Genomic DNA, 23,290 nt, shown 5'->3' with positions numbered 1-23,290 from the left:
CAAGTCATGTCAGATAGATCGTATTTACGAGTTGAACGCACATGAACGCCACCACAAAGTCGTTCTTACGAGTGGGAAACTCGAAATCTTGAGCCGACTAAACTGACTTGAACGCACCTGACGTCGTAATTACGACTTGTCAACTCATAAGTACGAAAGTCCCAGGAGGACTTGAATGAAGCATTGTTTGAAATGCAGTCATAAGCAAATAATTTATGTTCTCAATTTGTCGATTATATTAAGAAAATCAAACAATAAATGTCGTTTGAAGCTTTTACGTTGCGTGACAGATCACTGTAGCCTTGAAGTGCTTGGCGTGAGTAAACCAATCATTTCCACTTTACTACTAAATACAGTGCGAAAAAAACACGAATAAACTTTTAAAGGGGGTACTATAACGTACAACTTACCGAAACGTATCAAGCCTCATGTATTCGCCCAATAAGTGTTTGAACCACCAGCGAGAAAACAGCTTGTAAAAAAACATGTCACGTGACGTCACATATACTTCTGGAAAGTCATTAAATATATGGTGGGGCATAGAGGACCTATAATAATGTACAGTATTTGAAAAATAATGTGCTTTTTGAACATTAAAGCATGTCAACATATTCTGTTACACCAAATAATGATCTTTAAAATAGCATCATATGACCCCTTTAAAAATGGTCCTGGCCCCTCCAAGCCTTTCAATGGGGGTAAGCGGGTGTTGGTTGTCAACGGTTCAGAAGACGTGAAATAAAGTGCGCGCATCCATAATAAAACGTTGCTCACACGGCTCCGGGGGGTGAATAAAGGCCTCCTGTAGTGAATCGATGCGTTTTTGTAAGAGAAATATCCATATTTCAAACGTAATAAACACTTTTCTCTCACTTCCTGTATTCTGTTATATGCGGAAGGACCGTTTTTTAATATAACTCTGATTGGATTCGTCTGAAAGAAAAAAAGTCACATACACCTAGGATGCTTCGAGGGTGAGTAAAACACAGGCTAATTTTCATTTTTGGGTGAACTAACCCTTTAAGTGTTGTCAAATTGGTAATGTTTAGCACACAAACACTAACATGTGGCTGGGCCACAGAACCTGGCTTTGACTTGCCATGGCATGATTATGGTCATGACTGCACAATTTCCAAAGTGTTTCATAACAGTCAGCTGTAAATATTCCATATAAATCTCGGTCAATACCAAAACTATTTAAAATATATATTTTTAAATGAATACAAATAAATCGTATTGACAAAAAAAACTCTTCTCAACTGAATCCATCATGCCATAGGAAGGTTTATTAAGCTAAATGATCACAATGGCAACATGAATCAGTTATATCTCTTCAATACTTTGAAATGTGCAGTAACAGGTTTGGCTGTCCTATTGTTTGCAAATACCCTTGTGCACTTCCACTCTTCATCTAGGTAAAGAGTCAAACCGTTGTGAGGGCTTTTTCCTCCTGTGAGGGTTGTGCTATAGCCTCGTATTTTCTTCTATGATGCAGCAGTCTGCTGTTCAGGTGATTCCTGCAAAACAAGACACGTGTCTGACCATTATGTTATGCACTTTAAAACAAAAAGTCGCTGATGCATGCAATATGGGACAAGTGCCAAACATTGTAAAATCATGTGTATGAGTGTTTTTGACCCTCACACGCTATTGTAAAGAAATATTTTGCCGAATGGGGTAGCTTGTAGAACAGGTTGCTGAAAAAACATTTATCATCCCAAGTGTCTAGAATATTCTGTATTTTCAAGTCTCTCCTTCATGGTAATTATGTGAATTTTTAGCCAAATATAATATATAAGATTTAAACAATGCATTAAAACATTCACAAATTAAATTATTTAATTAATATAATAAATGATTTTAATTAATAAAATTGTCTTACATGGCAAATTTTAATACATTTAATGAGCAATAATAAAAGTGATGCCTGAGAAAACTAGTAATTCAGGGTGACCGTACGTCTTCTTTTTTTCACGGACATTGGGATTTAAAATTGCCTAAAATAGCTGGTTTTAGCTTTGTTTTCCTATTAACATGCACTTTACAGTCCTCGTACATTATATATTTGGTATTTGCTTTGATTTATCCGTTCTCTGTAGATCCCACCTTCTTGCATGCCATAATTGGTTAATTATGTACAATGCTTTTAGTACTTACTTAAAAAGTAACTACTTTTTAGTCACTACCTTCAGCAAGTTTGAGGATAACAAAGCCAAAACTCAGACCTTTTAGGCAATTTAGAAATCCTGGCCAGAACATGTTTGGGGGAAAAGAGGACGGATGGTCACCGTAACTAATTAACTTAATTAGAGAACAACACAAGTCAATGGGATCATTAACACGAGAGGCATTTGTGTGTGTGTGTGTGTGTGTGTGTGTGTGCTCACTTCATGGCAAGCTCCTTAGAGATCTGTTCCAGCGATCGGCCTTTCGTCTCTGGCACAAATACAATCACAAACACCACCAACACGAAGCTCATAGCAGCATAGGAGAAGATCACGGTGGGCAGGCCGATCCTCTCTACAACCACAACACAGTTCAGTAAATCACCTCTGAAAAGCACTCCTTTCAGCTACAAAAACTGTTTTGTTTATTGTTCTGTGCAACGCTTTGTAAGTTTGTTTCTTTGAGTTTTCATTCCCTCTCTGCAGGAACATCCCCACAGGTGGCAAATGAATGTTTGGTGAACTGCCTCTAAACACACAATCCTAACTCAATCCACACTTAGTGATCAGTGTCTGAGAACAAAACTTTGCTTCTATTGTCAAATATTCTTTACAGCCCTCATTGAATTTGATAATTACAATATTTCATAAAACTTAGTCTGATGAATCTTTATAGTGTATAAGTTTCAAGTATTTTAATGCTATGAATCCCCAAATATTAAGATCCCTTTGCGAGGGACCACTTCCTAAAATATAAAGACAGTTAGATATTTTCATACATAAGGAGTGATACTGTGTAAAACAAAAAAAACAAAAAACAAAAAATAATGATATTGTAAACGCCTTATTTGCAAAATTAAATAACTGGCTTTTGTACTGTTACTGAAGCCAAAGCAAATTCTATCTATCTATCTATCTATATGATATGTAAATAATATATATATGAACAATAATGACATTCTATTAAGAGTATCTTTCTTTCTTTTTCTACCACCTATTATGTAATAATAAATGTTAATTTAATTCAAATGTATTTGTAGTGCCCTTTTCACAACAAATACTGTTCCAGAGAATGTTTACAGTTAACAATGACAGGCTTAATTTTTTTCTCAAATTTTCCAGACCCCCTTGCGGACCCCTTAAGGTCCCTGAACCCATCTGAAAACCTTTGATTTATATCATTTTAGATAGGCTAAGGCAACACTTGTAGGTTATGAGAACAACATGCTGGGTTAAATTCTAACATTAATAATCAATCCAGTGTTTTTCCAGAATAGAAACTTGAATCAAAACAACACATCCCTTTGACCCTGTTAGTTAATGATCTATGGCAAAATTAACTGTGCTCTTAAATAACTCATGGAGGGTCATTATGGTGTCTTGCTTGTAAGACTTTTTTTTAGAAATGTAATGACATTGTCTGTAGCACAAACAGTAAGAGACAGTTTTTGTATTAAATGTAATACTTAGGCTTAGGAATTTAATCAAACCACTAACTTGAAGTTTGAGAAAAGGTAATAGTGATGTTCACTAATTATAAAATTTTCCTCCAAATAAGTGTCAGATCAAGGACCCAGAGTACAGCAGTATTTAACTACATATCTAAACAGAGACAGCCTCAATCTTCATGGGTTTTATTGGATGACCTTCAGTAGCCAGATGCTGATAAATACGCTGCCTGCACCCTGCAATACGACTGGGTCACCATGATCTACTGATCTCATAGCAGTAAATAACCCCTTTCTGTGTTTGTATGTGTGTTACCTGTCAGAGTAAGGAAAGTCATCGATATGAGCAAATTTGTGGCCCAGTTAAAGGCAGAGATGACGGACACAGCCTTTCCACGGATGCCAGTCGGGAAGATCGCACTCAAAACCACATGAACCACTGCAGATTGATGATTAAATATAAAAATGAAAAATCTGCAACATATGCTTTTCATAGAAATGCAACATTAAAAGAATAGTTCACCTAAAAAATAAATAAATAAATAAAACATTTAATCAATCTCATGTTGGTTCAAACCTGCTTGACTACCATTCTTCTAAATATTTGAAGATTATTCTGGCCTCTCTTTTCATTATAGAAAGCAAATTGGCATTGGGGCTGCAAAGTTCCATAAAAAAAATATATTTTGAGTCAGAAGTTTTAAATGAATCGGCTTGAAAGATTTGTTCATAAAAAAGACTGATCCAGTTCTTAAGTTTAACTGATTCAATGATCCAATCACAGCAGTTAACAGGTCACTGGAGAGTAGTAGCACTAGCAATGTTCGAACAAATTGACAATAAATTCCTTCTTTTGAGACTGAATGTTTCAATGAATCAATCTGAATGATTTGTTTACAAATTGGACTGATATGATTCTTGAATTTCAGTTTACTTATTCAATTATCCAGTCACAGCGGTTAACAACTCACTGGATTTTATGAACCTTAAAATATAAAAAGTCCCTGTTTATTGCAGTTGCATGTTAAAGTTCTAAAACCTTAAAATAACTACATTATTCAAAATTGTCCTTTTGTGATCCAAAGAAGAAACTCAGTCATATTGGTTTGGAATGACATGAGGGTGATTAAATGATGACAGAATTTCATTTTTGGATGGACCACCCCTTAAAGGAATAGCGAACCCAAAAATTAAAATTTGCTCACCCACAGGCCATTCAAGACGAGTTTGTTTCTTCATCTGAGAAAGCTATATTTTGGATAGAGGACTCATATTTTAGCTGGAAGCAACAGTGAAGTTAAAAATGTGTTAATGATGGATTTGTTTATTACAAACATGCAGCATTAATATGTTAACTGATGGACTGGAGTTGTGTGGATTACTTGTGGAACGTTGTGATGTTTTTATCAGCTGTTTGAACTCTCATTCTGATGGCACCCATTCACTGCAGAAGATCCAGTGGTGAGCAAATAATGTAATGATACATTTTTCTAAATCTGTTTTGATGAAGAAACAAACTCATCTACATCTTGGATGGCCTGAGAGTGAGTACATTTCCAACTATTGAACTATTCCTTTAACAGGACGTTTTTGTTTTATGTGACAGTGTGAACAGTGACTGAATCTTACTTGGTCCCAAGCTGATGGAAAATCCAGCTACATAAACCAGCAAGCTGACCAGAGAGATCCATTTCAGAGAGGGCGACACCTCATTAACATGAAGAGACTGAAGTGCAATTTTGGAACTGTCTTTCTCAGAACCCTTAGCCAGTTCCATAAATATCCTATAATCATGAGTATAGTTTAAAATCCAATGGTCCTTAGTGTCATTAAAGAGGAAAACATTTGTTTTGTGCTTGTTTTGAAGTTCATTGTAAGAAGGCTGGTATAAACCCAGTGGATTGTTTGTCTGGAAATCAGTCTCTTCTCCCGTCTCAAATACTGTTAGGTTTGTTTTATTAACGGGGCCTCTGCATAGGCTAGAAACATGTGTGTGACTTTGCAATGTAACGGCCCCCAGTGTTGCTGTTGACAACATCATGACAACAGCTCCAACACATAGTAGGACTTTAGGCCCCACTTTGTCCACTAGAAAGACAGCAGGAATGGTCCCTCCCACTTTAACCATACCAAACCCTGTGGATGCAAGAGTCGCCGCCTCATTCCCATGGAAGCCCACGCTGCTGAGAACAGTTGATGCATACGCTAAAATGTTGGGCTGTCCCGTAGCCTGCTGCAAGAAAACTAGTGCAGCGCCAACAAGCAGTCTCTGAAGCATATTGTCACGGGAACAAAAGAGGTCCAGGAAGCCGTGCAGGCGCTCCGTCCCCAATGTCATGCGTATCGCCTCAAGTTCGTCCTCTACCGCATCTACTCCTTTGATTCCTGCACGGAGACGAAGGAGAGTTGCGTGAGCCTCTTTCTCACGCTGCTGGGCCAGCAAAAAGCGTGGACTCTGCGGCAAAAACGGCATTATGCCAGCTTGCAGCAAAGCAGGGAACAGCACGCCACCGAACGTAAACCTCCATCCATCCGGGACCCCTGCGAATGCCCAGCTCAGTCCAAAACCCAAGAGCATCCCTAAAACTACCATCAACTCATACACACACACGCATCTCCCACGCCAGGCGGCCGGTGCCACTTCTGCCGCGTAAAGGCACGACGCTGTGCCAGACAGCGCTACCGCCATGCCAACAAGCATCCGCCCGACTACTAGCACCCAAAACGACACCACACACACGCTCAGAAGTGTGCCCAACACACACAGCAGCGCCGTGAGGACGATGGAGAACCGTCGTCCATAGCGGTCCAGTATGGTGCCGCCACCCAGGGAGAGGAGGAAGGCTCCAAACAGAAGAGACCCAATGACTTGCTCTTGCTGCGGGCAGGAGAGAATCAAAATTTCCCTGAGTTGAAGCAATGCTCCTGATATCAGACTCATCTCATAGCCCATCATCAACCCACTCAGGCAGGCCACAGACACAGAACACAACACCAGTGCTGCACCACTGCCTACAGAGACAGACAGAGGGAAGAGTTCAATATATATATATATATAATTTTCCGAATTGATTTTTACAGGTGTTTTACCTGTATTTTGAATTTTGCACTGCATTGTTTTACTGTTAATGAAAATTACCAGTGCATTTCCGCCATTTTTTTTTACAGTGTACAAACAATTTTACAGTAAGCACTAGCAAGTGTTTGAATTGCTGTATTGCAGAACTTATAATCATCCCAGGTGAATGATAAAACAGTCTTCACATTTAATTAACTACAATATACCTGACTATATATGACTGCTTGATTACAGCATCACAGCTATCACAAGAAATTTTAATAACAGGGTTCCATTAAGCTATTATTTGTATTACATAACTGTTACAAAACTAAAGCAACATGTTTTAGATTACTTTTATCATTTCTAACCAAGTTGTGAAACACACCACACACACAACATTTTCTAATAATCAGAAAAAGTGTCATTACTAGTCATTGCTATTTCATTATTACTTTATAACAAAAAGAGCTTCTAATTTTAACTTATTACCACACAAATAATTACTTATGAAACTAACAGGAAAATGTACACTTTACTTCTACCAAGTGATATAACTGTTTTAGTCAAGTTTGACTGGACGCACAGACTTTGATATCAAAAGCTAAAAATATAGGAAGCTTTTTTTTCTGTTACCTGTGTGATGGAGTACCTACCTGATTGTGCAGATGTTTTTTTCTCTTGATATATGTGTGTGTCCTGATTCTGTAGACATGTTTTGCTCTGAGGATCGGGAGTCATTCTTATGGACTCTTCAGATGCTTCCATGTTCTTCAAGGGTTGTGGTACAACTACAGTAGGTGGACAATAAACAATGATTATTTAACAATAGGTTCATAATAACCGGTGATAATCAGGTGATCATGCATTTCTCCAGCAATAATATTAGCAATGAAAAGAATACAGATATGATAGAACACATTTGTAAGGGACCTTCAGAGCTCTCCTAGAACTCGACCGTGACACCTCCACAACATTGTAGATATTCATTGGGATTAGACCAATAGAAAAACTTTTCAAAGCATAGTCTGCTTCTTAATAAGAAGATCATCATTTAATCATCAAATATATCTCTAATAAGCATTCAAGTAACCACTGAACACTTAAAAAACACAAACTGGTTATCTAGTTCATGGAAGCCCATACTAACAAAGCCACCAATGGGAACACCAAAACATGCATAAACAACTTTATTTGCTGCTGTTAACACACAAGTATAACAGCATGTCCCAATCAGGGATGCACAGCCATTGACCATCTTGAATTTGCACTGTGACATTTTTTTTAACTATCAAGGCCATTCAAACAAAGCGTCCGCGTTTTGATATCAACGTTACCTCTTTAATGTAAATAACGGGGAATTCTGTCTACGAAATCATCGCAGCTCTTCGCCTCTTCTCCAGGGTAGCAGTAACTTAACTGCCCTTGTGTCGACACACGTTCCTTGTTTTGGAAGGCACTGACTTAAACTCCGCCTACATTAACCAATGCAAAACAGCGAGGCTGAAAGTGTCAAGTAAGCAGAAGGGGTTGAAGAACTAAGTGGAACTAAGCGGCTCTGACTGAACTGTGCTCATAAATTAAAAGGCATCATTACACTAGGAAATTCATATTCTTTCATGTTTGGACTGAACGAAATAATGTGGTGACCGACAGAAAAGCTTTCTTTTAAGCGCAGAATATGACCGTGTAGAATGTCTGTCAGCTGTCTGATTCGTCCAGCCACATGAGTCGAGAGCTCAGTTCTTTCGATTTGAATCATGAGGTCAGTTCTGGTCCGTGCAGTGTTGCCAAGTCCGCGGTTTTCCCGCGGAATTGGGCTACTTTAACACTGTTGCCGCGACCCCAATAATGTGATATTTAGACCCTAAAATGTGCATTTTACCCCACATTTTTACCGGGGTTCCCCTGTATGGGCTAGTTTTGAGTAGCAATTGGGCGGGTTTTGTTGGGAAAACCTGGCAACCCTGGTTCCATGAGTCATTTAATCGGCTCGTACTGAACGAGTCGTTTAATATTCGAAGTCAATCAAATCGGGACGAACCGATTAAATATTTGATTCATAGAAAACTGGGAGTAAGAACAAAGTTGGCGTTAAGATGTGGAGGAAATCACGAATATGGTAAATGTGAACAAGATGTAAAGCTAAAGTGTTGTAATTGTGGAGAGGAGCACAGCCTTTACCATTAGTAGACTTTAATTTGCAAGAAATTATTAATGACAAAAATAGAGTAGTAGCAAAAGATGTCATGGTTAAACTGTATCTAGAACAGAATTATAACTCCGCAATCTCAATTTTCACTGATGGTTCCAAAGATCACGAGACAGGACGAGCATCAGCAGCTGTATTTGTCCCAACTTATCAAATGAAGATTGGAAAAAGAGTTTCTGATCAAGTAGGAGTTTACACTACAGAGATGGTAGCAATATTATTAGCTATCAGGTGGATGGAGGATACTCGGCCAATGAATGCGGTGATATGTTCAGATTCATTCTCTGCATTATCAAGTCTTATCAGTGGAAGATCTTCAAGACATTTTGTATGAAATTCTTTTATGTATGTATAGAGTGAATAAGATGGGAATTAAGATATGTTTCCTGTGGGTTCCCGCACACGTGGGAGTGGATGGAAATGAGGCTGCGGATCATTTAGCAAAGCAGGCACTAAAATTATCACATATAGAAATTATTATACCACTAAGCAAAGAAGAAGTTAAGGTTAAAATTAGAACAGCAATAAAAATGAGATGGCAAGCAGTTTGGAATAAGGAGGAGAGAGGAAGACATCTTTATCATATTCAAAATCAAGTTGGGGTTGAAAGAGTTAATTTTGGTAGTAGAAGAGAAGATACAATTATTACCAGACTTTGCATTGGCCATACTGCTTTAAATTCTTCTCTATATAAAATGAATAAGCATGAGTCTGGGAACTGTAGTCTGTGTGGATTACCAGAAACAGTAGAGCATGCACTATTACATTGTTCTGCTTATGATAATGAAAGAGCATTTCTGTTGGAAGAATTAAAAGAAATAGGGATAGGAAATATGACACTTAAAACTTTGTTGAATAATGGCTTGAATCATTATAAAGTATATAATGCTTTAATGACATAAACGGAAAACCTGATTTTGGCTGGACATATCTTATTTTATTTGTGGTTTACACGTTCCCCTTTAATTTGATTGGTCAAACAGTGCAATGCCTGCATGTTATTCAAACTATTTTTCGATCATTACCTATTAGCAAGTATGAAAACAGGAAAACAATGCCAAAACCTGGATATTTTAGGCAATATAGAAATCCTGGTACGTATACGTCAAGTATGTTTCGGTAGAACAGAAATGTTGTAAATATGTTTCGGTAGAACAGAAATGTTGTAAATAAAACGTTCTGTAACTTGTATGTTGGACAGCCGAGTCAACACGCATACAAATAGTTGTTGTCATGGACCACTTCATTGGAGAATTGCGTAAAAGAATCGGCGCATTGTTTTCTTGAACCTGTTCTTTGAAAACGAACTGTTCAAATGATTCGTGGACACGATTAGGACTGATTAGACTGGTGCATGACTCGATTATGCAAGTGATTTCCTTACTTCAAAATACCACACACAACAACAGGACAAAGCATGTATCTGAATAAGAAAACTGACTGCATCTTAATTTGTTCAGGTGACACAAATAACTGGTATTGTGGCTTCACAGCTGCTCATAAGAGTAGAATTCACAACCTACCGCGAGAATTTACAATGCGCCTCATAGTCTCGATTTTTCCATTCATAGTCGAGTAGTTTTATGCTTCTCGTCTTATAAATTTTACTGTTTTTTTACTGTTGCCCATTTTGTACTGTAATGCGTGTTACATCAGAGTTATATAATGGAATATAAAAACTTTGACAAATTCGCCTTCATGATCATATAGTTGGCTGCAAAATCCATATTCTAGTGTATAATTTGCACTACTACACATTAGAATAGAATTCTACTATGAGATGTATCAATAGTGTGAATTAGGGTACATTGAGACAGTCATCATCAAGTGGCCAAAGTTCACCTACATAATTTAATCTCATACGTAATTAATAGACATATATAATACAGATTGCATAATGTATGCACAAATACACTATGTTTAACCTGATTGAAAGTTAACTTGTGATTGTGATAATGTAGCTGAAATGCAATATGGCGGTCTGCTGTGCTGTGTCAGATCAGTTGAGTTTGCGGAGTCATCAGACACTTGTGTAAACTGCTGTGGTGTGTAATACTTGAGTAGCTGAATAGCAGCCTTTCCGTACGTACATAGACTATAGACAGACATACAGTACTGTTTTTGCAGTGCTAATGAAATCGCATGAAATGTTTTGTGAATAATAGCATCACCCAGGTTTCACATGTTCCGGTGTTTTTTTTTTTTTTAATTTGTGAATTGTTATTTCCAGAGCATCTTCTGTTGTAATATAGTTCCATCTACAGGCCAGATAAATGTAATTACATGAAAGAGTGAAAAGTTCCACACAAAGACTGTCTGTGACCTTTTTTTTAACCGATTTACGTGCAGGTTAAAATCTTCACAAACTAAAAGAAAGATCAATTATTTTGTCACACCAAACAAAGTGAACAGAAATTAAATGTTTATACATACTTTGGTTCATAATTTGCATGTATGTATTATAGCAACACATTTTATTGCATTTTGTTGAAGGTTTTGCTTCAGATCATATTCATGTTTATGTTAAAAAAAAGTGTTCAGTCGTTTCAAATGCAACATTGTGGCGGCGCTAGTGGATAAGAGATCTAAGATTGTAACTCGCTCTATTTATCTATTAGCACTCATTTTTTTATTGCAATGCGTATAATCTCACAATTGAAATATGTTTGTTTTATATTTAGTAACCTTTTATGTCACATAGTCACGTTGACCTTTTGAGAGCCAAAGAATATTTACAGCTAGTAATTTCCTATGTATCCTGCATAGCATGTCTATGAAATCTCTTAAAAGCAATGCTCAGGTTTACTTTGAACAAATTACCTGTCATTTCACTCATGCATGACCTAATTTAAGGCCTCAAGTGCAGCATTTCTGGTGAACTTGCTCAGACCATTACGCCAGGTCTCAGAAAAGCAGTTCCAGGAGCTGCAGTTAACACATACAAACATTGACAGCTGCAGGAGAAATGAAAATTATGGTTGGTTAACGATGGGGTTCAATGTGCAGGGATGGCGTGAGCACTGAGTTGGGAAAGTAAAATGATGCACAACAATGTACTAAAAGCAACCTTTGACCAGCTGAGGAAACCGATGACGTTTTATGGTGTGTGATGTTTGCTAAATCTGTTTGTTAAATTATATGACCCAATGTTTTAGTTTCATCTACAGAAAAAAAAAAACAAGATGCAAATATTGTTTTGGGGAAAAATAACCATAAAGTTTTATTGCGAACAAAACAAGGTCACATTGTTTTAATTAAAACATTTTACAACTTTACAGTACATTTATAGTTACATGTAAGCATACCTTAAGTTTTTGTTCCATATACATTAAAACTAATACATAGACCTTAAAATATACAAACAAACTTAAATAACCATACAGTCTTATTTCATGGAATGTGATGTTCAGACAAACTAGCCCATTTCTGAGCTGTACGATTACTGTACATCCTAGGAGGCTGGAAGACTAAGGTAAAACAGAGACGTCTGATTCCTTGGTCCAAGTGCGTATCTACACACATTAGCAGCACATCCCTCTAGCACCTTCCACTTGAGTCAAAAGAACAAGAAAAACACAAAAAAGGAAGTGCCCTTTAAATTAGGAAGTTAAATGTGCAACTTAATCCCAGATGTGTAACTGAAAGATCACATAAACATCAGATGCTGATATATTTGAGTGGTTTTAGCGTCATGTTGACTTATATCAGACACGGACTGACGTGCCAGATCACATAATTTAGATTAAACAAACATGTGTGAAGGGGTGTTAAAACGAAGGCACATACACACACGCACACATCCAATCCATCCAAAACAATGAAGTCTAGCATCAACAATCCTATAAAAGTGAATAAGCTGGAAATAAATCTCAAGAAAAGAAAAGTACATAGCAATCGTCCATCAGAATCAATCTTCTCTCTCTCTCTTTTTCCCCATCTGTCTGTCTGACACAACCCGGGGTGAAAGCGGAGGAGAAATCGTGCATTTGGATGCAGTCGATGAAGATGACAAGTCTTTTATTAATTTGTAAAACTCAGGCCTTTAAACAAAGGCCTTTTGAGCTGCCATATGCCATGTGCAAATGCCCCCTATACGGAGGCAGGGAAATGAGACGGTTTCTTTTCTCATAGTGATGCACTACAGGTGTGATTCCATGGGACAGGTTTCCATGGTAATAAGCTACAGGTAAGAGTTTATGGGATGGCGTTCCTGCATCGATGGGCTACAGGTAGGAATCCATAGCAGGGGCGTAAGAGAAACCAAGGAAAGCCTCTGCTGCCTCGGTGATGCTGGCTGTGACTAAAGCGCTGTCCGGGGAGCAGCCGATTGAATTCGGCACTGGCTCGTCGGTGAACTCTGGGTCGAAGTGCCGCAAGTCATTAGGCCCCGTCTGAAACAAAAACACTTCAAAATTACACAACTGAAATCAACTGATAAGAAGCTGCAATATTTGCATAGCATGATTCTCTGCATTCTCTTGACACAAATCATGCCAGAATGACTAGGTCCTTTTTATCTCTAACATCCAGTGCTATGTTGTAATAACCCAAAGTCAACGCAGAACAGCAGTGGAACATACCACGTTGGGGTTGAAGGGCGGCGTGAGCTTCTTGGCATTTAGATCATCCCAGTTTATGGGAGAGAAGAACATGTGGTTCTTGATCTCAGTCTACAAAAGTGAAATAGAAGATACATTAGATATAACAGCAACAAAACTGCTATTTAATATGATATGGCTAATATACAGTAAAAACGAGATATATATATATATATATATATATATATATATATATATATATATTTATACTCTAAAATTCAAACACACTTACAAAGTCATCAGTGAAGCCCAGTCTCTTAGTTCGGTCTTTTTGCAGCAGGCCCTCCAGCAGGTGTTTGGCAGCATTAGATATGTTGGGTTTGAGCTGCAGTGGCTTGTTCAGAATGTTATCGTACATTTCCGCTGTGTTACGGCTGTAGAACGGAGGCTGTGGAGAAACCAGAAAAACAATCAGCAATCAAGTACAAAGCCAAGTACTCAAGTCAATTCCAATTCAATTAAGCTAATTAGTTAAATACATTCAATTAAAGGCACAAAATAAATTTATTTTGCTGGAATAACTCACCAGGCCATATAACATTTCATACAGCACTGCACCCAAACACCACCAGTCCACTGTCCGGTCATACGGCTGTTTGTGTAACACTTCTGGTGCCAAATACTGCAAGACAAAAGGAGAAACATCAAGATGGGTAGGCTTACTAATTGCAAATGCAATTGCATTGTTTGAAAGCAACCGCTGTTTAACAATAAAAGTGAATGTTATTTACCTCTGGTGTTCCACAGAACGTTGATGTCGTTCCATTGGGTTCTATGTTTTCTTTGCACAGGCCGAAGTCGGTCAGGATGATGTGTCCTTGAGAATCCAAGAGAATGTTCTCGGGCTTCAAGTCTCGGTACACGATGTTCAGCGAGTGCAGGTACCCCAAGGCGCTCGCGATCTCGGCTGCATAGAACCGCGCACGTGGCTCCAGAAAGCATCGCTCCCGCTGCAAATGATAGAACAGCTATAGAAAGACAAAGAGAGAGAGGAGACAGATTAGGCCGTGCATTCCATATCCTGAATGGCATACTTAATCAGGCTTTCTAGACTTCACAATCCCGAACAATGGCAGGAAATGAGAACGTACCCCCTCCGCTGCCCCTCAGAGACGTCTGTTGAGTTAAGAGTCTAAACCACCATAGCTGCTAAATCTGGCTCCCCTACCTCACACACTTTCCCCTCCCAGCCATTTCCTGAGGAGAGTTTCCTATTCAGAGCCCAGCCGCTTCTCATGAAAGCATGTCCTTTTTCTGTCTGCATATACCTCACTGTCTCCTTCAACATCTTTGACTATTTAATTTTTTGTCACCCTCTCTTGTAAATATTGTTTTACTCCCTACTGTGCGTAACGTAAAAAAAAAAAGCAAATTAAATAACGTACCTCGCCGCCATTGATGTAGTCCAGTACAAAGTAGAGTTTATCAGTAGTCTGAAAGGAGTAATGCAGGCCCACCAAGAAAGGATGCTTGACATTCTTCAGTAACACGTTGCGCTCAGACATGATGTGTTTCTCCTGAGGTCAGAGGTTAGAGATCATGATAAGAGGTCAACCAACCATCTAAGACTACTATGCTGTTATGAAACACATGCATTTTCCAAAGCCTAAAGCAACTGTCACTAGAAGTGAATTAGAGAGGCTTTGTATGATTCCATACCTCTTTCTTCTTCAGGATGGCTTTCTTTTGCAGCACCTTGACTGCATAGAACTTCTCATCGCTCCGGTGGCGGGCCAGAAGAACCTTTCCAAAGCTGCCTTTTCCGATGACCTTGAGGAAGTCGAAGTCTGATGGTTTGGCGCTGGGGTTGGAAGAAGGGCCGAGGTTTATTTGCTGAGAAGGACTTGGCTGAAGAGGAGATGATTAGACAAATATGAATCATATATTGTTTTGTAGAAAGATGCATGATGCATACACACACATATGCTTTCATGACATAAATAAACGCAGAATTACCGGTGGGGAAGGGTTGCTGTTCATCAGCTCTGCATCTTGTGGAGGTGTCAAGTTCAAGATGGACTGGACCTCAGGACTGCAGGAAGAAAAGATCAGAGACTGATGATCAGATGCATGGTTTTAACAAGGACAACTTAGCAAACAAATAAGGAGATATGTCCGAATATGAACATTAAAAAATATATTATTTTAAAATAATTTTTAGTATATTAAAAATCATTTAAGTTGAATTAATAGTTATATAGTTATTTTTTTTTAAATAAAGGAACATTTATATTTTAAAACAAGTTTGTAAATATATCCATTTTCTTTGTAAATGAATACATATTTGAAATAAATTTGTAAACATGCTCATCTTAAACAGATTTACATAAATTAGACTTACTGCTTGCATGCATAAGAGTTTGTGGAAAGCTTCTGGATAAAGTCATTCAGTCCCATCTTTCTCTGTTTCATAAAGGCTGCACATAAAAGAAAAAGCAAAGAGAGAGAGAGAGTCCATTAAAAAGCTTGATCACTTAATATTCTTCCCATTCTGTGCTAAAGTTGGCTCAGGAGATTCCGTTCATCTGAAAAACAAAGCCTACCACTGAGATTAGCTACTAGTCCTCTTGTTTTAGAGTAGGTCAAGTCTGGAGCTGGGACGCCCGTCTCCGTTTGGATTGTCATTGCTGTAGTTTTCCACTCCGGGCCCGTAACCAAAACGACACAAAGCGCTACTGAACTCCTACACTACTGTTCCAACTATTTAAAAGGCATGGGGAGGAGGCTAGAGATCGCGTTCCGCTAAGAGGCGTGGCTTGGAGTGCGTTTTAGAGAGGAGGCGTGGCCTGACGCAAGTGACTGCTTGCGGAGGCGTGGCCTGGCGTATGTACCGCAGGTTCTAGCGGAGTCAGCTGTGACGTCTATGAGGGGCCAGCTGTGAGTGAAGGGTACACAAGCACGTCACGCCCCAAAATCTGATGTTATGTTACATGCAGTTGAAAACAAGATCTTCCCGAATCTAACAAGCTGAGCAGGACTACATGTTCTGTTGAGAGGAACGTCAAAACTTGAAAAAATCGAGTCACTGTATCTATCTTTAATAACCAAACCTGCCTGCCTTCTAATACAGTCATAAAACAAACAGTCCCAGTCTTGCTACACATTCTCATTGCTATTTTATTGCTAGAGTAAACAATGTATTCATTATAGCCTAAGTGTAAAGATAAAGCAGAAAAGATTCGGTTGATTCATCGTACCTTTCATACTTGGAAGTCAAAAGACGTCCAAAAACAACCACTGCCATCCACAAGTGCACAACAGTCAATGAGTCAATGACTCTTTCACTCACCCCCCTCCCCTCAAAACCCCAATTAAACCATTGTGACAGCTGACGCATGAATGGGACAAAAGCAAAGGGACTCGAGCCAAACTTCAGCACTCGCTGGAAAAGTACTGACTCGATTAAATAAACCGTTCTTTTGTGTCGGATCATTCAATGAATCGATTGAACTCGTTCGCAAATCAGTCCGCACTAGACCGTCAGAGCCGATAATCGAGTCCACTCACAACACTGAAGGAATAACGATCTGTCATGAGTCTGAATCGAACGGAACCGATGAGTGATAGTAAGAGAGTTTGGGCCGAAAACTAACTGGGGCACATGAAATTACAATTGAATATAGATGAAACGTAATTCAACTGTACAATTCAAATGTAATAAGATGTTAAATATGTGGCTACAAATGACATTCCACATCGCGATGTCAGGGCGTAATAATATCATGACGTAAAATAAGCCGAATCCGGGTGTTCGAAACGAACTGTTCGAAAGAACCGATTTGAAGAAAGTAGTTGGACTTGCCGGAATTAATTACTTCTAGGGAAAAAAATTACTTAAACTCATAAGTGGTTGAGCTGTGACAAAAAACATTTCGACTTTAACCACTTAGTTTAACATAATTATACTGTATCTCATTTGCAACAAAGCATATTGTAGCTACAGTAGACACTGAACCCAGCACTGCCCTAAAGCTTTACAGCCGAATACATTCGAGTCATCAGTTTTTCTCACGCTAGTATTAGTAGACCAAATTACCGGTAGTACTAGTAACCGAACAACACTGAGTGCATACATCTTATGTAGAGTAGACACTGTTTCGCATTGTTCATGATACAGTGCATTTAAAGCACTAAGTAATACAACATTAAGGCTACAATAAACAACATGCACCTAATTTTTTGGTTCTGCTTACATGTTGCAACGTAATTAATAGTGTAACACTGTTAAATATACATTTTAACGTAGAAAATGTTTGAACACACCTTCCAGATGTTTGAATAAACCGCTATATAAACTATACATAGGCTTGTTGTGTATTTTATACATATCACTGGTTTATTATGATTATCGTATTCTTGAAAAAGTACAAACCTTTCAGTTCCGCTGAAGTTCTCATTGTGCTGTAAATCCTGACAAGTCTCTTATGAAAGCCGAGACAGTATTATGTTTCGGAAAGGCAGAGCCAATTGCCTTATCAGACTAAATCAATCTAGATGTGAGCAAGGTGTTAAAACCGGGTCGCTGCTCCTGCACCTACAGATGTCTCCAGTACACCCTAATTATAAGCGGCCACCTCCAGTCATTTAAATAAAAACAGTTCCACAAATACGAGCTTTCCGCGGTAAATTCTGCGAGATTCAACTTACATGTCAGCGGTGAAGTTGTGTCTTTCATAGGGTCAGGAAAGAGAGTAAAGTGGCGCAGACACGCTTGATGAGGAAGTTTGGAGGTGAAAGAATTTTCTCAATCCGCCGCATTCCATCAGGGCTGATCTGACACCGGGTATCTGCGGGGCGGAGTCTCTCCAGCCCTCCAACAATGCGCTGCACTGTTTTCATGAGAAGCTAAAGCTAAATGAACAGAGGCTGTCGGTCAAAACCCAGTCAGTTATCTACCTGGACAGTTTTTAGGCATCATTGGCGAGTGCAACTCAACTGAGACCAATGAAGGGACTTTTAATGCTGATCTGGAGTGCTGCAAAAAAGTTTTGTATTCTCTCTGTACTGATTAAGAGAATTTAGATAAAGCCAATACCTCCCATAATTATCCACACCTCTCCAACACTAATTATATCTGATCAAATGTACATTATCATTCTTTGCTTGGTTTGAACAGCAGCTATGATTTTTCTCTATTTGCTTCTCTGTGTCTAGCACGGATGGGCATCCTGAGGTAACTGGGAATTACACAAGCTTCAGTCTGGATGCAACCCTTACAAAGCTCAGAGATGACTGAACACCTGAGAAGAGATGATGTCAATCCCTCAGATGACGACAACCCTGAATCAACATACAAAACTACCAAATTTTGCTATAAGTATGATTGCAACATAACCATTGGTGTTAACAGTTCACCATTTGTTTGAATACATGTCATTAACTAATTGCAAGGTTTTTATTGTACATTTCTGCCATGTACATCACCTTGACAGTCACCACTGATAAGCAACTCTTAATTTTCTGTGAAGCTGTTCTGCAACGATTTGTTTCGTGAAAAGCAATATACAAATAAACGTGAATTACAGTTTGGCAAAGCATGAAAATGATCACACACAAAATACTCAAACACACAATCTTAAGACTCGGGCAAGTTGTCACACTGTATGAGGCAAGTCATAATGGAACCTAGGCTAATAGCTGGAAATTATTATGGAAATTGTTTAAATGATTATGTATATAATTCTAACAACTTTCCTGTGAGTTTTTGTATGTCATCACTGTCATACATTACACACTTTTCTGTTCTCTATTTTTCGCAACAGTTTACGAAATGTTTTGAAACATTTTAACTTTCAGTTCTCAGTTCAATACACCCAATTTTGATTATCTTCCCCTTCTGTCTCCTTGAGCTCATCTCATTCAGATTCCCTTCTTTTCAGTCTCTCATTCTTTGTGTAAATAGGAAGTGAACAGAGGTCTGGGAGAGGATAGAGAGACAGAGACAGCACACAGAGATCAAGAGCTTCAGCCCTAAGTGTCCAAACACTTTGTTTATTTATGTTGGAAGATGGGGATTACGTAAAATCTTATTTAAATGCAGCTAAGCACTCAATACAGGACCTAAACATTATGCAATACACTGGTTTCAAGAGCATTATGCAATTTCCTTCAGACACACACATTCACATGAATGCATACAAATATGTGCGTACACAAACACACCTGTGACTCCATCAAGAGAAATTCTCAAGCTTATGAGATAATTTAGACAAATTTAAACTATGAGTAATGTAATATGAACACAAACAAATATATTAAAGATGTAGCTACTGTAGTTGCAGATTCTTTTGCTTTCATAGGGACTGTACTGCATTATTCAATAACGAGACAGCTAAATGTTAGTGATTGCAAATTCCCTCATCTCCAGAGTGCTCCATATTTTGGCATGTTTCATTAAATGGGAAAGCACATTTTATCCAGCAGACCAGTACCAAGACACTCTGACTCCTCAAGACACTGTCCTCTCTGTACCTGTCCTGGGCTCAGTGTTAAGTTATGACAGGACAAACAGGAAAAATCAGCTTTCCACAGACTTCCAACAGCTTTCCATTTGCCCCTTTTCAAATAATCTTATCAATCTAACCTTTAAATGACTAATGAAATACAGCCATGTCATTGCGAGGGAATTTTTCAAAATCTTCTATCCACAGCGTCAATAACAGACCATTTATTAGTGAGTCATTAATTATGGGTTGTTTGGTCTACTTGAAATCATGAAAAATAAAAAACGCCTCCCTTGTCACTTCTCATCTACATCATAACCAAAAACGTTTGGGGTCAGTAAGTTTATTTATGTTCACCAAGGCTACAATAATTAATAGAAAACACAGTAAAAACAGCAATATTGTTTCAGTGTTAAGTTATGACAGGACAAACAGGAAAAATCAGCTTTCCACAGACTTCCAACAGCTTTCCATTTGCCCCTTTTCAAATAATCTTATCAATCTAACCTTTTGGGGTCAGTAAGTTTATTTATGTTCACCAAGGCTACAATAATTAATAGAAAACACAGTAAAAACAGCAATATTGTGAAATATTATTACAATTTAAAATAACTTTTCTATTTGAATATATTTTAAAACGTAATTTATTCCTGTGATGGATTCTTGATAAATAGAAAGTTCAAAACAACAGCATTTATTTGAAGTAGAAATCATTTGTAGCATTATAAATGTCTGTACTACTTTTAATCAATTTAATGCACCCTTGCTTATATTAAAAAGTACTTACCCTAAACTTATCATTGGTAGTGTATCTGTTCTCTAAAATGGTTTGTGTAACATTAAAACTTTGTCATAAAAATTTACAAAAAGTCCAAAATAGAGATATTATGGCTAGCAAAGTGTATTCGATCCTTTAAAATCATCCTTCGGAAAAGAAAAGTTCCGAAAGAAAAAAAATCAGCCATATACATACAATCATAATTCGTTAACAGTGTCAGGAGCAATTTAGCAAATACAACGCATGTTAACAAGCACTTGACAAATGTGCGTGGTGCGTTTGAACCATTATCGAGTGGCATTGGGTGTTTGTAATTGAATAGTGTAGGAGTGTTTTATTCACAGAAGTGCTGTTTTGAGCACCTGCATAAAAATAGTTATTAAAGGTTCAACTCTAAGCCTACATGGATCAAGGTAATAATGGGTTATGCTTATACCAGCAAGGGAGAAGAAACAAAACAACTCAAAAAAGAAGAGAAGGAAGTACAATGACCAATCGCACCAAAGAGATCCTGAAAGAGCTATAAAGGTGAGTGAATGAGAAAAGAAATACTAAAGAGAGGGAGAGAGAGTATGGAAATAAGGCAATAAATGAAAGAAAAGACTGGTGGAGAAAAAAGACAGAACTTACTAGTGTCAGATGGACAACAATAATCAGACTCAGGGTCTCCATGATAGTAGAGGTCCATTGCCTGGGGGAAAAAAAAGAAGTAATGTAGGTCATTGCAATATGTCTTCAATGAAAACACTCTTGTTGTCTTAGTACTGCATGTCTCTTTTGACCTATACACAAGTTTAATAACAGAATGAGGCCTTGGTCCTTGGAAGTGACACTGAATATTAGAATTAGGACTTTGCTTTATTAATAATGGGCTTTAGATTTACAGTCAAATGAGTCAGTGGAAGACTTTCATACAGTTTTATCATGCATGCACACTCATCACAGTGAAATTATGACTTTCAGATGGACTGTCACATCGGTCTTAATCTACAGCTCGCAAAAAATGAAATCGTGTGACATCTGGCTTACAGTTTAGCACCCAAGCAGCAAGCTTTCTGTATGAAGTGAGTGAGAGAGAATGAGAGAGAGCTTGGAAGAGAGAGAGAACGACAGAAAGAGCAATTACCCAAATCCACTTCTTTAATAACCTCCCTGGAGAGCCGGCTAACAGAATGCTGAAATATGTGTGGGATAGTATTAACATCTTTGCACGTGCACCTAGGCTAAGCTTTCCCAGCCCATGTGTCTCACTGCTCTTTTATCTTGTGTAAACAGCTAAGTGGCTAAAATTAAGTTCAGACCAAAAAGAATGAAGAAGAATGGAAAATGAGTACAAATTTCAACAAATAATGCGTGTTTCACCATGTTCGACAACCAGAAAGCATCCAAATATATATATTGTTTTAAGATTTTAATGATTTAGAGTTTAGTGCTTTTATGAAATATTTTGCTTTGTGTGCATTTCTCTAAATTGTATGATATATTTTGTTATCTAACGCAATGATACTCATACATTTTTGCATGAGACATTTGTTTGTGTGCTGACCTGTGTGCGCTGACGTGGTTGCCATGCCTCCTCGTGCCCGTAAGTGATGAAGGGTCCGTTGCAGATGCAACATTCCAACAGTACGGGGCTTCCCAGCAGGGGTGACATCGTCCAGGGGCAGATCACATGCCCCTCTGATTCGGCCTCCTTCCCCTTACTATCATTGTGATGGCGACTGAGCATCTTCCATTTCCTCACCTGTTGAAAAACACAAATGAGGTAAGCTAATGTACTGACATGGCCTAGTAGTAAACTTTTTCAGTGCCAAGGGCCCTCAAATATAATGAAAATATATCCCCTTGCAAGGAATCCCCTTCTTAAATTCTATATTTAAGACCTGTGTATACTGTGTGAGGAAAAATAGCGCAAAACTATAAAGACAACAATATTTGTTTACATATCATTTGCTTTACATTGTTATTGTACTAAAGCCAAAATTAATTCTCATATATTACCGTTCAAAAGTTTGGGCTCAGTAAGATTTTTTTGAAATATTAAAGGAAATGAATACTTTTTATTCGGAAAATATGCATTAAATTGATCAAAAGTGACAGTGTCAGAAAAGTGACAGAAACTTTTACGTTGTTACATAAATTTCTATTGCAAAAAAAATGCTATTCGTTTGAACTTTGTGAACTTCAACTTCAACGTGAATCATCATCATTGGTTTCCTCACAAAGATATTGAGGAGCACTCCACTCCACTATTTGAGCACTCAAACTGTTTTCAACATTGATAATAATAAGAAATGTGTCCTGAGCAGCAAATCAGCATATTAGAATGATTTCTGAAGGATCATGTGCCACTGAAGACTGGCGTAATGATGCTGAAATGTTTTGCATCACAGAAATAAATTACATTACATCATATTAAAATAGAAAACTGTTGTTTTAATTTGTAATAATATTTCACAATATTATTGTTTTACTGTATTTTTGATCAAAAAGTGTAGCCTTGGTGAGCATTTATTATTATTTATTATTTTCCTTTTATTTTATTATGTATATGTATATGTATATGTATATGTATATGTATATATATA

At 37.9% G+C, this 23,290-nt stretch overlaps 3 protein-coding genes across 3 annotated transcripts in view; all 3 read right to left on the bottom strand.

Moving 5' to 3' along the window:
• LOC107549058 (transcription factor 21-like) overlaps positions 1-459 on the bottom strand; it is a 34,402-nt gene extending 33,943 nt beyond the window's left edge. The window contains exon 1 of the mRNA XM_016229984.1: positions 411-459. The gene's annotated coding sequence lies outside the window, so the exon portion shown is untranslated. The remainder of the gene's footprint in view (positions 1-410) is intronic.
• A 513-nt stretch (positions 460-972) lies between these two features.
• LOC107549056 (solute carrier family 2, facilitated glucose transporter member 12-like) lies at positions 973-8,387 on the bottom strand. Its single transcript, XM_016229978.1, has 6 exons — positions 8,009-8,387; positions 7,328-7,462; positions 5,243-6,625; positions 3,930-4,052; positions 2,388-2,520; positions 973-1,517 (listed from the first exon to the last, which is right to left on the bottom strand). Exons 2-6 carry the CDS (start codon positions 7,437-7,439, stop codon positions 1,424-1,426), a joined length of 1,845 nt encoding a protein of 614 aa, XP_016085464.1. The 5' UTR covers positions 7,440-7,462; positions 8,009-8,387; the 3' UTR covers positions 973-1,423.
• A 3,693-nt stretch (positions 8,388-12,080) lies between these two features.
• Positions 12,081-23,290, bottom strand: part of LOC107549055 (serine/threonine-protein kinase Sgk1-like) — a 23,784-nt gene continuing 12,574 nt past the window's right edge. Inside the window, exons 4-14 of the mRNA XM_016229977.1 lie at positions 22,249-22,446; positions 21,333-21,393; positions 15,823-15,898; positions 15,438-15,513; positions 15,141-15,329; positions 14,867-14,998; positions 14,213-14,449; positions 14,008-14,103; positions 13,714-13,869; positions 13,464-13,553; positions 12,081-13,274 (exon numbers count right to left, since the gene is read on the bottom strand). Of these exons, the coding sequence (XP_016085463.1) occupies positions 13,107-13,274; positions 13,464-13,553; positions 13,714-13,869; positions 14,008-14,103; positions 14,213-14,449; positions 14,867-14,998; positions 15,141-15,329; positions 15,438-15,513; positions 15,823-15,898; positions 21,333-21,393; positions 22,249-22,446 (1,479 nt within the window). The 3' untranslated portion in view covers positions 12,081-13,106. The remainder of the gene's footprint in view (positions 13,275-13,463; positions 13,554-13,713; positions 13,870-14,007; positions 14,104-14,212; positions 14,450-14,866; positions 14,999-15,140; positions 15,330-15,437; positions 15,514-15,822; positions 15,899-21,332; positions 21,394-22,248; positions 22,447-23,290) is intronic.

The sequence above is a fragment of the Sinocyclocheilus grahami genome, unplaced genomic scaffold, assembly GCF_001515645.1.
Source record: "Sinocyclocheilus grahami isolate Dianchi unplaced genomic scaffold, SAMN03320097.WGS_v1.1 scaffold361.1, whole genome shotgun sequence".
Classification (NCBI taxonomy): Eukaryota; Metazoa; Chordata; class Actinopteri; order Cypriniformes; family Cyprinidae; genus Sinocyclocheilus; species Sinocyclocheilus grahami.
This window is presented reverse-complemented; position numbering and strand designations above follow the sequence as displayed.